General features: G+C 42.8%; 1 protein-coding gene across 1 annotated transcript in view; it reads right to left on the bottom strand.

Moving 5' to 3' along the window:
- Positions 1-1,091: 1,091 nt before the first annotated feature.
- Positions 1,092-14,423, bottom strand: part of osbpl5 (oxysterol binding protein-like 5) — a 52,529-nt gene continuing 39,197 nt past the window's right edge. The window contains exons 8-23 of the mRNA XM_041939138.1: positions 13,997-14,081; positions 13,721-13,883; positions 8,893-9,106; positions 8,342-8,526; positions 8,040-8,121; positions 7,036-7,134; positions 6,716-6,812; positions 6,377-6,475; positions 5,837-5,934; positions 5,608-5,697; positions 5,118-5,254; positions 4,234-4,413; positions 3,926-4,055; positions 3,494-3,608; positions 3,299-3,401; positions 1,092-2,893 (exon numbers count right to left, since the gene is read on the bottom strand). Coding sequence (XP_041795072.1) covers positions 2,758-2,893; positions 3,299-3,401; positions 3,494-3,608; positions 3,926-4,055; positions 4,234-4,413; positions 5,118-5,254; positions 5,608-5,697; positions 5,837-5,934; positions 6,377-6,475; positions 6,716-6,812; positions 7,036-7,134; positions 8,040-8,121; positions 8,342-8,526; positions 8,893-9,106; positions 13,721-13,883; positions 13,997-14,081 — 2,013 coding nt within the window. The 3' untranslated portion in view covers positions 1,092-2,757. The remainder of the gene's footprint in view (positions 2,894-3,298; positions 3,402-3,493; positions 3,609-3,925; positions 4,056-4,233; positions 4,414-5,117; positions 5,255-5,607; positions 5,698-5,836; positions 5,935-6,376; positions 6,476-6,715; positions 6,813-7,035; positions 7,135-8,039; positions 8,122-8,341; positions 8,527-8,892; positions 9,107-13,720; positions 13,884-13,996; positions 14,082-14,423) is intronic.

The raw sequence follows: 14,423 nt of genomic DNA, 5'->3' as shown, positions 1-14,423 counted from the left end.
CTTGACGCTTTGAAATGCCAGGTATTCACCTCATCGCACTTCAAAGGCTTTCTCTATAAAGCAGATGGGAACGAGAGTCTGCGGTGCCATGATGCCATCATTCATTCATCATCAAATGATCTCATGGACGGGTTGGCAAGCGACACAAGACATTTGTGACAAAACTGAGAAAACTGACTTTAAATCTTGTTTTGTGTGTGTGTGTGGGGGGGGTCCTTCTCTGAGTCAGGGATCTCAGGATTGAGGGTGTTACATGCTGTACAGATTGTTAAGCGTTTTATGCCAAAACTGTGATTTGTCCTATTGGACTATATAAATAAAACTGACTTTATTTGTAATTTATTTTTAGCATTATTTTGCAATATCTAACAAATAATATGCTGCTTTTTTCTAAAAAAAAAAAAAAAAAAAACTACCTTGGAAACTTTCAATTCTTTAAGAAAATAAGATCTTCTTTACATTCACTATTACAGTACTTTTCCTTCTACTTGAAACCTTAGTATGGTAACTGAGTGTGGACATTGTATGTTAGTCACTCATCAGTCACTCTACAGGCCTCCTGCGTTGCAGGGAGGCTCCTAAACACAATCCGGTTGCCCTCACAGGAGCTTAAGTCTGTGTGTGTGGCAGAGATGTTGATCCATGTGGTGTCTACTAAGAGATTTTCACCTGCTCAGGTTCAGCTCTAAGGCCTGTGAGAGGGCTCTGCAGTAAGTGTCAACCACTCATCTCAAATCTCATGTAGTTGCACAAAAATGTTGCCACCAGCGTTGTTAAGTCTCGTGTGTGTGCTACCGAAAGGATCTTTGTCACCTGTAGTTCCCTCAAGTTTTGTCTTGTCTAACATTTGCATTCAGCCCGACTGCTGCAGTCTAGTTATGTAAAGAAAATTACTTTTACATTTACAATGTGACAGATACTCTGGTTAACAGTCCCAGGTCAGAGAGCTCAGTTTACCCACATCAACATCTCCCTCTGGTGGACAGGATTTGACTGCAGCAGAGTCAAGTGAAGTATTCCTCATTGTTTTTTGTACACCAGCTGATACAATTTTCTATCATGAAGACATTAATGAGAGTCACAGGCAGAGGCAGGGTTAAAATGTTTTACTGTAGTGCTACAGTATGCAACAGGTATGAATGAAAACTTCGGGCAACGTCATGATCTGTAGTTTCATTCCATATGAAAAAAACATCTGGCATGTAGAATCCCTACAACATGGCAGTAGAGTAGAAAACAGGAAAAGAATGAAAAGAATAAACAAATTAAGGTGTAAATAAAAGCATTCAAAGAGTCGACTTCCTTCTTTGTGCTCCCCGAGTTTCTCCCACTGGGTAGGTTAGCACTGGCAATGGAGACTAAAATGCAAGGGTTTAAAACTAGTAACAGCCATGATCACAGACCTGGCTCTGTATAGCACAGCCATAATGGCTTACTAACACACATGTGCTCCCTTACACTGACGCACGCACGCACGCACAGTCTCATACACACGCACGCACACACACCCACCCACCCACACACACACACCCACACACACCCAGACACACCCCTGGGAGAGCGATTGTCACCCCTGGTCTCCGTCCTCCAAGCTGAATTAGATTAGGAAAGTCAAGGTTAATCACCCAATAAATACATTCTGAAATCTCTTTTTGAAACACAGAAATATATACAAATTGATTAAAAGAAAACAAAAAGAACTCATTACAGTGTTTACATCTTAAAACAGTCACTTGAAGATGTTGTGGACCTAGATGCACACACAAACTCCTTCTATTAGGCCAAAGTATTCAGTTGTTTTCTTGTTTTTTCCCCCCACGTTTTCCCTCTGTCCCACCCTCCACACGCTGCTTCTCTACGTAACTGATTGTACACACTAGTGTCATGGTCTAGACCAAAGCAGTGCTATGCTATTATCCCTTCTGTTACAGCACTACAGGCACACAAATACAAAGACACTCTGTTTGGCTCTCTGCCCTGCCTCATTCCCATTATCCTTCCTTCCTATGTGTTACTACAAACACACACAGTGTTCCTTGTAAACAAGTACTCTTTGTCCTCTCGGATTATAAAATACTGTTTTGGTAAAATCATCATCAATAAAAGATGAGACAGAGTGTATTTGAGCGAACATCGATACAAAACACACAGAATTGCACTGTTGGAAGATATTCCTTCTTCGCTTACACGCGTCATGTTTGTCTTCTTCTTTTTGGCTTCAGCGTTAAGGCCCAAAAATCTGGAGTGGAAGGGGTGTAGGAGAAGTCCAAGCGGTGATCTGCCTGCGCCCATAGGGCCTACTGTACTGTAGGTACGAACAACACACATGGCACACTAACAGATAGACAGTATTGCAGGGTAATATAAAAAGACACTAAGGAATGGTGAAACATCCTCTCTGTCATTTCTTTTTTTTTTCATTTTACATTTCATCTTTTTTATTCAAAGTCTTTTTGAGCCGTGCTTGTATCTCATCCCTCCTTTCCTGTCCAAAGTGCGTGGGTGCCGGTGCTGTTTCAGTCTGGCTACACTAGGGGGTGCCGTTCCTCTCTGCAGATGACTGACAGGCGGTGGCTGTGTTTATTGCTATAATGTCCGTGCTCCTCCCCTCTTAGAGGAAAAAAAAAGGGGCAAAGTTGCCCTCCACCCACTGATCTGGGGTCCCTCATCTGCTGATTAGAGTCTGTGCTTTTTGGAGGGAGCTGATGCCAGATCAGTGCCGGAGGGAAACTCCTCCCCCGGGCGGAGGAGCGGGGCTCAGGTGAAGACGTAGTTGAGGAGGAGCTGTGAGAGGAGCAGAACACAGAGGATGAGACAGTGGCGGCCTGTCAATGACACGCCTTCGTCTGTCGCCCTCTGACGGGCCAGCTGACGACTCAGAGCCACCAGGTTCCTACAGGGAGAGAGAAGGGTCAGAGTGAACATGTGTTTAATAACATTCAGCAAGAATTTAAGTCTAAATAATGTAAAATGATTACAATAAAACGTCAAACTGAAACTGAAACTGATATGAACCAACTATGAAGATTAGTTTACAGATGTACCAATCCCATTTTGTATTTGTTCAGTAGTGGGTATGACTGTGTAACTTTTGATTTTGAATCAATATCATACAATGTAAACTCTCTTACTCCATCTCTGTCCTAAATGTAGACAAGACGGTTTCAGATGCTTTCAGTTTATTATTTCTTTCCACCAATAAGAAACAACATATTCAAGATCCACATGAAGACATGATGCTACTCCAATTCCTTCCACATACGTGTGTGTGTGTGAGTGCAAACACTGTTATTTTCACCTCTGGATGTCCTGCTGTGTCTTCTGTATAGATGTGATGGAGGCCTCTATCAGGGCAATGTCCTTCACCTCTTTATTGCACCGTGCACACTGGTTTGAGAACCCTGGGCACATGACAGACAGCAGAAGATTTAGACAGTGCAATTTAAGATTTTGTTTGCTTTTGAGCGTTTGTCTTCGTGTGTGTGAGGCACACCTTCATTGTCTGAGGACTCGTGTGTGGGCTCAGGTGTGGTGCTGCTGCTCTCAGTGTTCTGGCTGCAGCTGGACGGCTGGCTGCTGGCCTTCCTACGTTTCCCATTCACCTCAGCCTGGGAGGAGGCAGAAGAGTCTTACTTTACGTCATTCAAACTTCACTGCAGACTAATAGGCAGGGAGCTGCTGGCTGACGCAACATGGCGACAGTTGAATAAAGACAGGGTTTAGCTGTCTGGGCGTCACTGCAGCGAGTAATAAGTGAGAAAGGACAGGGCTGATCCTGCTTGTCAGTGATTCCGGAGCAGGTGCAGTCTGGCTTGACAGGAAGGAGTGCAGCTTTCATTTTGATTAAATGTCAATGACACATCCATTAATAATACTGTATATCACTATGGCTCTAGTTTGGAGGTGTGTGATTGGTCTGGCTAACCTTCTGTTGGCTGGCCCAGCTGTGGCTGTAGGAGAGTCCGTTGTGTTGCCACTGGCTTTTTTCGTGCGTCTGAATCACTCCGTCCTTCTCAAACTGGACCAGACAGCGCTCAGGGTCCCATGGCCGCATGCTGCCAAACAAGACAACACATTCAGACGAGGATGCGGTGCAATTTAATCTGAACATGTTGTTATTTCCACTTCCTTACCCTACAGTTTGTTATACTGACGTAAAATATACTAAAAAGAGAACATGTGCCATGTCCTGTGTGTGTCCTTTATTTGCTTGGTGTGAGAGTGTGTTCATACTCTATGTGCCTGTAGGTCCACTCAGAGCTGACGGGGTCCTGATGGAAAAGTCGCGGGGCCCAGGGTTTGTCTCCTCTCTCCCTGGCCTCTTTCCGCTGAGCTTCCTCCAGCACAAACTTCTCCTGGGTGGCCCGCAGCTGGTCCCGATCCATGATGGCACTGGTCACGTGCTGCCACAGTCTGTCAAGACCATAGTCATTTCCATGAACATGAAGGGCAGACATGTTGCACATGGGTGACAGATCTTTCTCACAGTGGACAGGTTGCCTTCTTAAGCACAGGTGGAGCTAACAACTGTAGCATTTCATTTAGGTGTGTCAGTTCCAGAGCCTGGGTTCTATAGCTCACTGACATGACACACTGACACACCTAAATGGATGCCATGTCATGTCATGACAAAGATCTTTTATCCTGTTTCCTTAATCGACTTCAAAGTTCATTGTGTGGGATTTAGTGGCATCTAGGGGTGAGGTTGCAGATTGCAACCAATTGAATACCCCTCCCCTCACACTCCCCCTCCAAGCATATACTGTAGGTAAATGTACAGCTGCAGCTAAAAGCACAAAAAATGCGAAAGGCGCTCTTTGGTGTTAGGTTTGTCCATTCTGGGCTCCTGTAGAAACATGGCAGTGCAACATGGAAAACTCAGGGGAAGAGAACCTGCTCCCTCTGGAGATATAAAGAGCGTATTCTAAGGCAATGAAAACATGCTGAATCTTATTTTTAGGTGATTATACACTAATGAAAATTATTAATTGTGATGATTAGAATCTATTTCTGCCAATAGATCCTCCTAAATCCTATATACTTAACAATGAATACTGACTGATATGTTGTATTACTGAAATATGAATAAAACTAGGAAATAAGCACATTTGGCTTACCTTTCAGACTCAAACTCTCCCTGCTGGTCTATCTGGACCACTTGTCTCTTGAGGCGGTTGCTGCGAATGTCTGGGCTCGGGTTCCACAACGTCTCCCGCTGTCCTGAGCGCTTCTCGTGAATGAACACCTCACTGTCCTGAACACAACACAAAGGCAACAAAATGTTCAGTCCCATCAATCAAAGCAATTCATCACACAGAGCTCTCAGTTATGTTGTCTCCTCCTGGAAACTCTGGACCAACTGGAAAATATTAATGGTTTCTGCTCACAGTTTCCAGAACATAAAATGAGCGTATTTTCAAACCTTTCGTACTTCTTTCTGCTTTTTCTGACCCTTCACCCCCTGTTAGAGTCCTCTAAATGGAGTCATCTGCTTGCTCTTTTTCCCTGCTGCCAGTTCTGCCTCTAATTACTACAGAGAATTACTGAACACGAAGTGGCAGCGAGTTAGTGGCTAGCACAGATCAAAAGCTGGATAAAGATTCTCACCCAGTGTCCATCAACGGTGGCCAGTAGTTCCTCTCCGACGCAGATCTTCCCGCTGATCTGATTCACAGAGCATGGGCCTCCAAGGAAAGGCTGCATTGAACAAAGTGCAGCACCTTTAAAACAACTGTCAACTAAGAATGTACATTATCAACTGTCAGGCAAAAATAACAAGTCAAAGTACATTTACAAACATTACGGATGTAAAAAGTCTTTAAGTTTAAAAATATACCTTGAGTTTGAACTCCAGCTCTGTGAAACATTTGGTTTTCTCACACTCAATGGTAACCTTCCCGCCCAGCTCTAGTGTCATGGTGCCATACAGGATACCTGCAGGGGGCACAGATAGGGTATTACTGCATCGGATCAACAGCACATCAATGGACAGAATGTAGATGATGATGAGTCGGTAGACAAGGTAAAGACGATAATTTACAACATACCCGAGTAAACTCTGAGAACAAACAGAAACTTGACCTGACAGACTCCATCTGTCATCCAGGTGGGAGATTTCATGATCAGATTTGACTTACTTATTTGACAAATTTTATGAAGGCACCTCATAGGTCCACAAAGAACCCCATGCACCTATTCATTCATTCACTTGTTCACTTGCCCCTAGAGACTCATGAGTAGCTTGGAAAACTGCAGATCATTCTACCTCATACTTCCTGTACAGTACTTGGAAAGCTACTGCCACTGTTAATATAGCAACAAGGTACATGGATAGATTAGAAGTGGTGGCTGTCAACATTTACTGTAGATCCATTACCTTTGCAGTGAGCGTAGGGCATGGTGATGACATACTCTTCACCCCTGCTCATGAACAGCAGCCTGGCTTTGCCATCCAGAATAGCAGACAATGAGTTACCTACAGCAGCACAAGGAGAGAGAAATATTTTACCAAACAGCTTGAGAATCAATTTTCCTCATGATTCTCCCAGCTTATACTGACAGCCAATTGTTGTACCTCAAAGCAAGGGGGGGAATTTATTTCGACACACGTGGGCAAAGGGATCAAAATGGTGATTGACTTAATGTGTGTGTGTGTGTGTTGGTCTATGCTGGTCTTTCAGCTATGGTAAACAAATGACACATGTATGCTGTGTACCATAGAACTTGGACTTGGCCAGGATGCTTCCACTGATAGAAAAACCGTCCTTCCTATTGCAGATATAAAAGGCAGAGATGGGTGGATGGTGGGATACCTGGAAGAGGGGGGAGAGAGGGGGAGAGAGAGAAAGAGAGAGAGAGAGAAAGAGAGAGACATAGAGAGAGAGAGAGATGTCACCCCTTTGACGTGCATTCATTTTACACTTGCTGCATTTCACAGGTGTGTGCTCTGTGCATTTGCCAAATTGTGCAAAAGTATTTTTACACAAGGGATGATTCCTGTGCATTTACACATTCTAGCTATGAGTCTGGTCTAACCTGTTCAGCTATGTAGAAAGTGCAGCTGTCAGTTTGAGGATGAAGCCAGCAGCAGCGAAATGTTTCCCCCAGGATTGGGTTGTAAGGCTTCTTCAGACCCTGGAAAATGGTAACACAAACAGCAGTGTTAGTATCACTACAAGTATTTTCACACTTTTTCTCTGGACTTTCTACTCCATCCAATTCAATTCATTTCTGCTATTGCTTGAAATGATAGTTTCTTAATATTTAAGCAACAGCTGCTGCTGAGGACTAATTGCAATGCAGATGATCAATGGAGCAGACTGGCCTTGAGATTTAAAAAGTTTAGTCTCCACCATCCACATTACCTCTTGTCTGGACTCAATAATTCAGCAGGAAATAATGCACAACATCGCAGGCAGGCAGTCCTAAAAATGATAAGTTATCAGGTTTCTACCTCCAGTGAGTCACTCGGAGGCAGTCAGCCCAAAAAGTGCTGAGTAAACCCAGTTAAATCTTCAGGTGTTATCTGCTGGCTCATGGCTGGTGATTTGCTGAGGAAATAAATTCCTATCCAGAGGAAACAAATGGGAAGTGTCTCCTGATGTTTTTAATGCAGAAACAGATCCACAATGGGGTCATTTGTCAAGAGGGCCAAGAAATATAGTGTCCCAGAATGTCATGTTAGAGGATGGTAAGCCCCACAGGGACATTCAGAAAAATGCTACCATTCAGAGAAAATCTTCCAGTGCCCCAAAAATTGACCTCCTCAGTGTGGGTGGGTATGTAACCTAAAAACTGTAAAAAGTTACGTCAGTTTTATTTATACAGTTGAAAATCACAGATCACATTTTTCCTCAAGGGGCCTTACAGTTGAGGGAACGAGGAAGAAAAAGGATAAATCTAAGGAAAAGAAAATCACAATATGTGCAAATTTTCAAAACAAAAATACAGATATATGTAGAAAAACAGGTGTTACATCATGTAATGAGGTTTGTCCTTTTTTGGGCGAGTCATGTGGGATAGTAGTGAATGAATCTTACCTTCGGCTTCTTGTAGAAGCCAGACAAGTACCATCTCAACACCTGCTTGATCCGACCGTATGCACTCTCCTCCAGCGCAGCTCTGTGGCAGGAAAGATGGCAACAATTATGACAAAAAAAAAAAGGTACGTAATAATTCCAGTCTTCATCGGAAAATACTAATACATGCACACATTTATGGACACACACACTCACTCTCACACACACACACACACACACACACACACACACACACACACACACACACACACACACACACACACACACACACACACACAGCTTAGTGACTTAAAGTTACGGACTGTGAGAGCAGATCAGCGTGGTAGTAGTAGTCAGACAGCTTGTCCAGGAAAGAGCGTGGCTCCAGGATGAAGGTGGGTAGCACCACCTTGGACAGGTCCATGCCTGGCCGGAGCTGCTTCAGCAGCCCCCAAATCAGACCCTTATTCTCCTCCGATACAGTCTCCACCTGGGACGCCTCCCCAGCCTGGAGTAACACATATAGACATGAGTGAGGTCAGCAGAAAGTCACATTGGTGGCTCTCCGGTCAGGCACTGGATGATGACTGAGAGAAGCAAAAACAGAATTTCTCAAAGGCAGCTAGATAAGCTTTAATTAATATTGGGCCAGCGCAAGTGAGAGAAAATGCTTATTGAACTATGGTGGATAAGCCTGAGAATAAGAAACAGTGAACAGTACACTTAAATCTTCAAACCACCAAGATCTGTATTTCTAGCTACGTTTTTTGAGCATTAAAAAAAAGGTAAAAACTGCAGTGAGGGAACTGTAGCTCAAAAAGGACCAGGCAGACCTCCCTTCATAAATACTGTAACCATAAACTCAGCACCTCACCTCAGCCATCTCCTCTGTGCTCTGCTCTACATAGGCTGTGGCCTGTGGCCCGGGGGACGGCTCGTCTGATTGGTCCATGTCGCTCTCCTCCGTCAGCCTTCCACCGTTCTCATTGGCCGTAGTGTCCCAGTCATCATGAGCCTCGCGCTCTGATTTGTCTGAAAAGCCATCATGCTCCATGTGGTGATTGCCCAGCAGCACAGTGTCATTTAACCTAAAATTAAAAGAGGGAGGTGAACACCAAGGTTAGAACAATATCAAGCATTTTCAAGTGTTTTATTGCCACTGCATGATTACAGATGAAGAACAGTCACATGATTGAATTGAGCTGCTCCTTCTGTAAAAATGTGGGTGCACTGATGCTTGACAGGAGCATCTTAATAGATATGAACTGGTATAATATGGAAGTCATTACTAGGGGTAATCTAAATGACTGTGGAAGCTTGAGGATGTATTAATAACCATGATTAGGCATTTAAGATGAGTAATGTCACATGACACTGCAAACATCTTATTTAATTTTGCTTCTCTGCTGCCAAAGCTTTGATCACTGCCTCTCCAGTCAGGCAATCTACAAACAGCTTGGTGCAGACATCTGAGGAAAACAGAATTCAGCTCCTTTGAACCTTCAAGGCTCTGAAGTGGCCTTTAAATGTGTACTGAATATGTGATGTTCTCTGGTATCCTCACTCCTCCTCGCAGCTGTGATGAGGAAGCCCACTGTGGTATAGAGACTATCCACTATAAAAACCTGGCTGACCTGGACAGCCTGGATGCTGTTAGTAAATCTGACATCTGGTTGCCAAGACAACCGGACCACACCACACCACCTCATCCTTGTCTTCCTTTATTCCATGCCTCTCATTCACCTGCTCTGAATGTGACTGGCTACCATCAGGGGACACTCACAGGGGAAAGTATGCATATGCAGGTACTTTACATACACACATACTGTATATGCCAATCGCACGCATACTTACCATTTTAATAGTCTTGGAAGAACAGGGTCTAAAATGAACTTTTTGGTCTATCTGCCAATGGCTTAGCAGCTTCACACATGTGAGAATTTGCTGTCTTTGCTTTTAATTACTTTCATAATTTTATTTTATTCCTAATTAATTTTGAGGTTTGTAATTTTGGTTGGACAAAGCAAGCATTGTGGATGTGTCACTGTGGGTAATTGTGACAGCATTTCTCACTATTTTTAGATTTTTTACAAACCAAACAATCAATTGATGGATTAATGGAGAAAATAATCAGCAATGAAAACTACCATTAGTTGCAGTCTTATACAAAAGTAGTATTAGTAGAGTTCAAAGTATAGTTCAAAATGAGCTCCATCTCAGAAGTGTCAGTGCATTGCCTAAGAAAAGTACATGCCATCAGGGGTAATTAAGTTACTTTAGCCAGCTGTAGAGTGGTTAGATCAGCACAATAGCAACCGAAAGGCCAAGTATTGTGTTCACTGTCACAGAGAAGTAAAAAGCCCCAGTTCATGCAATGTTGCTACGGCGACTTCCTGCATTCTTCAGAGAGTTGTGTGAAACGCAACTTGTTACGAATAAATGTTACAGGCAGAATCACTGACACAACGTAACTGTAGCAACGGCACACAGTGAGGGCCTATCAAAGAACTGCAAAACAATTACTGACTGTCTTATGCTACATGTTGCCAATTGACGCAAAACTAAATTCATAAAGCTGATTTGATTTGCTCTGCTGACGTCATAATAGGTTTGGTAGACAGTGAGGGTCACATTAGTCTCGGCAAGTACACATATAAACACACATCGAAGTAAACCTGGCCTACGCTGTGATTTCAAATTATCTACCCTTCACCTGGCTGATGACCTCAGTTTATTTTTCTGCCTAACCCATAATTTACTGCATTTGGCACTTTGCGGGTGATAATTTTGGATCTTGCTAGGACACATCAAATCCAGACCTCAGATTTGTCAGCACTTTAACAACCAGAAAAAAGCAGGAAAAACACAGAAAAGAAAGCCACACATCAGCTTCTAAATGGCCAAAGAAAGGGGAAGCGAGAATGAGAGAGGGGAGGGTCAAATCAATAGTTAAAAAGGAACATCATGGATCCAGTCCCACAGCCATTTTACACGTCAGACAGTGGATGTCTGTGTGCTCTGGTGGGTGCACTGTCCAAAAATACAGTCAGACACACTCAAAGGGGCACACGAGAAGACAGACACTAAAGCAAGTAATTATCAGATGCATACTCAAATGTTTTATGTTGGATATTTCACAAATCCTCCATACTTGGGATCCTAACAAATACAGACAAGCATGAAGGCAGTGGAAGATAAATGTAGTGTCATATGCTTACACAACAACATTCCCAGTGATGGGCTTATGGTCACAGCAAACAAGGAAACAGCTTATTTGCAACAAGCATGAAAGGGAGCTAAATTTTCAAAACGCCCGAGGGCTCGACAGACCAGAAGAGTCACATTCCAGCACACTCTGTGAATCACTAACCAACCAGTAATGTTATTTATTAAGCCAAACACGCCCTGGAACAGAGTCGGCTTTCCTTACCTAAGAGACATACAGCATACAGATAAACTCTTCCTCAGGAATCAAAACACCATCGACGATGTTACCAGTAAATCCAAGCACAGGCGCAGTCTGTCCTTATCTCCTCTCCTCTCCTGTGTGTGCGTACATGTTTTCAGTCTATTGACTAAAAGGTGCAGTTTTGTTTCCTCGACTCTGGCACGCCTGCTTCCTGAATGTGTGTTTGCATATTTATGTCTGTGTGCCAGTGTGTGTGTGTGTGTGTGTGTGTGTGTGCATGCGTGTTTGTGTGTTTGTGTGCGGGCTTGCAGCGGCTGTGCCGCTCCCGTCTCTTTCTGGGTGGTGTATGGTTCACACTCTATTCCGTCTTCCTGCTCCTCTGTCAGTCATGTGACCGTACGGGATGCTGCGATTGGCTGGGAGAGGAGCAGGAGAGGAGGGACAGCTGGGATGGATGTCTAGAGGGTGGGCCCAGCCATCGGGGGAGGTAAGGGGAGGAGGGGGCTGGAGAGGCAAAAGATATGTAATATAGGATCTAAAAATTTGGTGTGGCTGATAGTTTTGTAGCATTCTTGTTAAGCAACCGTTAATGGATTGCCCAACTAGAGCACGCACACACACAAACATGCACATTATCTGTTTCCCATGTAATGCTCCTCATCACATTCATTTGGTTCCACATTCAGAGATCAGTGCAGCCACAGTCTTCTACTGTCCACTGTCAGATGGGCGTTAGCTGCCTTGGTTATGTGCACATGTAAAGCAGCTGCATTCACTTTCTCTGTCAGCACTGTCACTCTTTAGACCACTATTTCAGAATCTCAATGTCAATTTAAGACTCATAAAGCTGTATTTTGAATATTTTTCTAGACAATATAAATGTCAACACAATATAAGAGTAACGAGTGTCAGAAGGCTTTAAAAGCCTCAGCAGTTTCTTTGACAACATAATTTGCTCTTTGTAAGACATTTCCACACTCAAATAATCAATCTACAATAAATATTCTGTCCAGAGACCAGCAAAGCAGAATTTCACCCTGTTTTACAAGGTGCTACTTCATACACTCAACAAAGTGAAGGTGTCTATTAGACTGGCTCCAATGCTAAAGTGTGGGGGGAAAAAAGAAGTACATGAGAGGCTCAAAGTAGGGCAACATCACACTATGCTCACACTGTTCAGGACAGCAGAAAAGCATTACTCTGCTGCTATACTATTATATGCCACAATAAAAATGACACAAATGTGGCTCTCTATGCATCACACACATTTACTAAATACATACAGGTAGGCTGGCACATATGCTTGAATGAGAAATGTGACTCAGCTTAACTACTAAAGCTAAATAAAACAGTGACAGACTAATTTTAGCACAAGCATGCTAAATTTAGATTCCTTTTGCAGGGTAATGTATTTTCAAGGGTATTTCAGCTACAATAGGCAGAGTGGCTGCCTCCCACAAGACAATACGAGCAGACGCAGTCACAGCTGTGCAAAAGAGGTATTTTTGCTTATTTTAATGTGTTTCTATTTTGAAGTGAGGAGTCTGTGATGCATCACTAATCAGGACTGTTTCTATTTAAAGTTTCTATGTAACTTTCTATTCTACACCAAAGGCATGGACAGCTAAGTATTTTAAGACAGGAAACATGGTTTTCAGCAGGGACCAGAAGACTAAATTAAATGTTGAACAGTGATCCAGAGCTGGTTACCTAGGGCAACTGAACAGCCATGAGTTCAATGCTGCCCCTGTCTTTGTTTTGATGTGACAGGACAGCATAAATCTGTTTGAACACTCTTTATTGCTCTTACTGTTCATGTCCACAAGTGCATACAAATCATGTATACCTGCATCTGACTACAGGCTGGAATGGCTTCAGTTACAGCTTCTGGAAAACCAGACACAGAGTTATGTATATATAAATTACCTTTTTGTTTTTAAATGCAGCCTTTTACTTATGAATTCCAAGCATGAGCATGTATCTTGAGTAATTGTTCTGTGCAACTGTTCATTAAAACAAGTACAAGAGCAAATTGGGATTTTACTCTTTTTTTGTTTTTTTCAAAACTGAAAGAATAGTAAGCAGCAGTAAGGATGTTTAACTTAATGTATCTGAGTGTGTGTGAGAGTCATATTCATGCTTCCTTTTTTAAGCATTTTTAATGGTTACAGATGAAACTCACACACGACTTATTAATATATCATCCAATAACAACAACCAATATATGTAAGATAGAGATAAATTATACCTAAGAGGCTCTCAGTGTGTGCAGCTGTATGCGTGCATTGCTTACTGTAGCAGCTCTGTATCACTGAGTGCGGTAGACTGCAGCAGGTGGAGTATATGGGAGGACTCTGAAGACGTGCTGATATCTGCTTCTCTTCCGGCTTTGGCTGTCAGCTTGTAGAGACTGGAGCAGCTGAGAGATAGCTCCAAGGCATCCATCCAGCACCGACCTGGAGAGATAGGGCACATATTAGAGATGGGAAGGAGCGCCTAGAATAAATTATGTTCATAAACATCAAATTATGCTCATAAACAACAAACAACCACCACACATAAAGCTCACCGTCAGACTCAGATGCTGCTCTGAAGATCAGGTAGTTGCTGGGTAGAGGCTGCGTGATGGAGCCAACATTCTCTCCTTTGGGACCCTGAGCATATGGATGAAACAGTGCGTCACGCTTCATACCATTTTAGTCATGTTGTACCAACAGAAACAAATGGCTCTCACAAGGGCCATAGGCATTAATGGAGCACTTGGATAACTGTCAATTAAAAATTCAAACTAAAATAAATGGCACCGTCAATATGTGCTCCGACACATACAACTACAGATGAAATGACTTTTGTTTTAAACCTGCAGTACAAGTAAACACAACACATTCAATCAGCACTGTTCAACCACATTTTAATTAAAAGATTCCGTCTTGATAAAAAAAAAAGAAAAACAGATCTCTCTTGAAAAAAAAAGCTTTTTCTTTTCTTTTCTTTTC

Source organism: Chelmon rostratus, chromosome 6, assembly GCF_017976325.1.
Source record: "Chelmon rostratus isolate fCheRos1 chromosome 6, fCheRos1.pri, whole genome shotgun sequence".
Lineage (NCBI taxonomy): Eukaryota > Metazoa > Chordata > Actinopteri > Chaetodontiformes > Chaetodontidae > Chelmon > Chelmon rostratus.
Note: the sequence above shows the minus strand (reverse complement) of the source record. Positions and strands in the feature narration are given on the sequence as shown.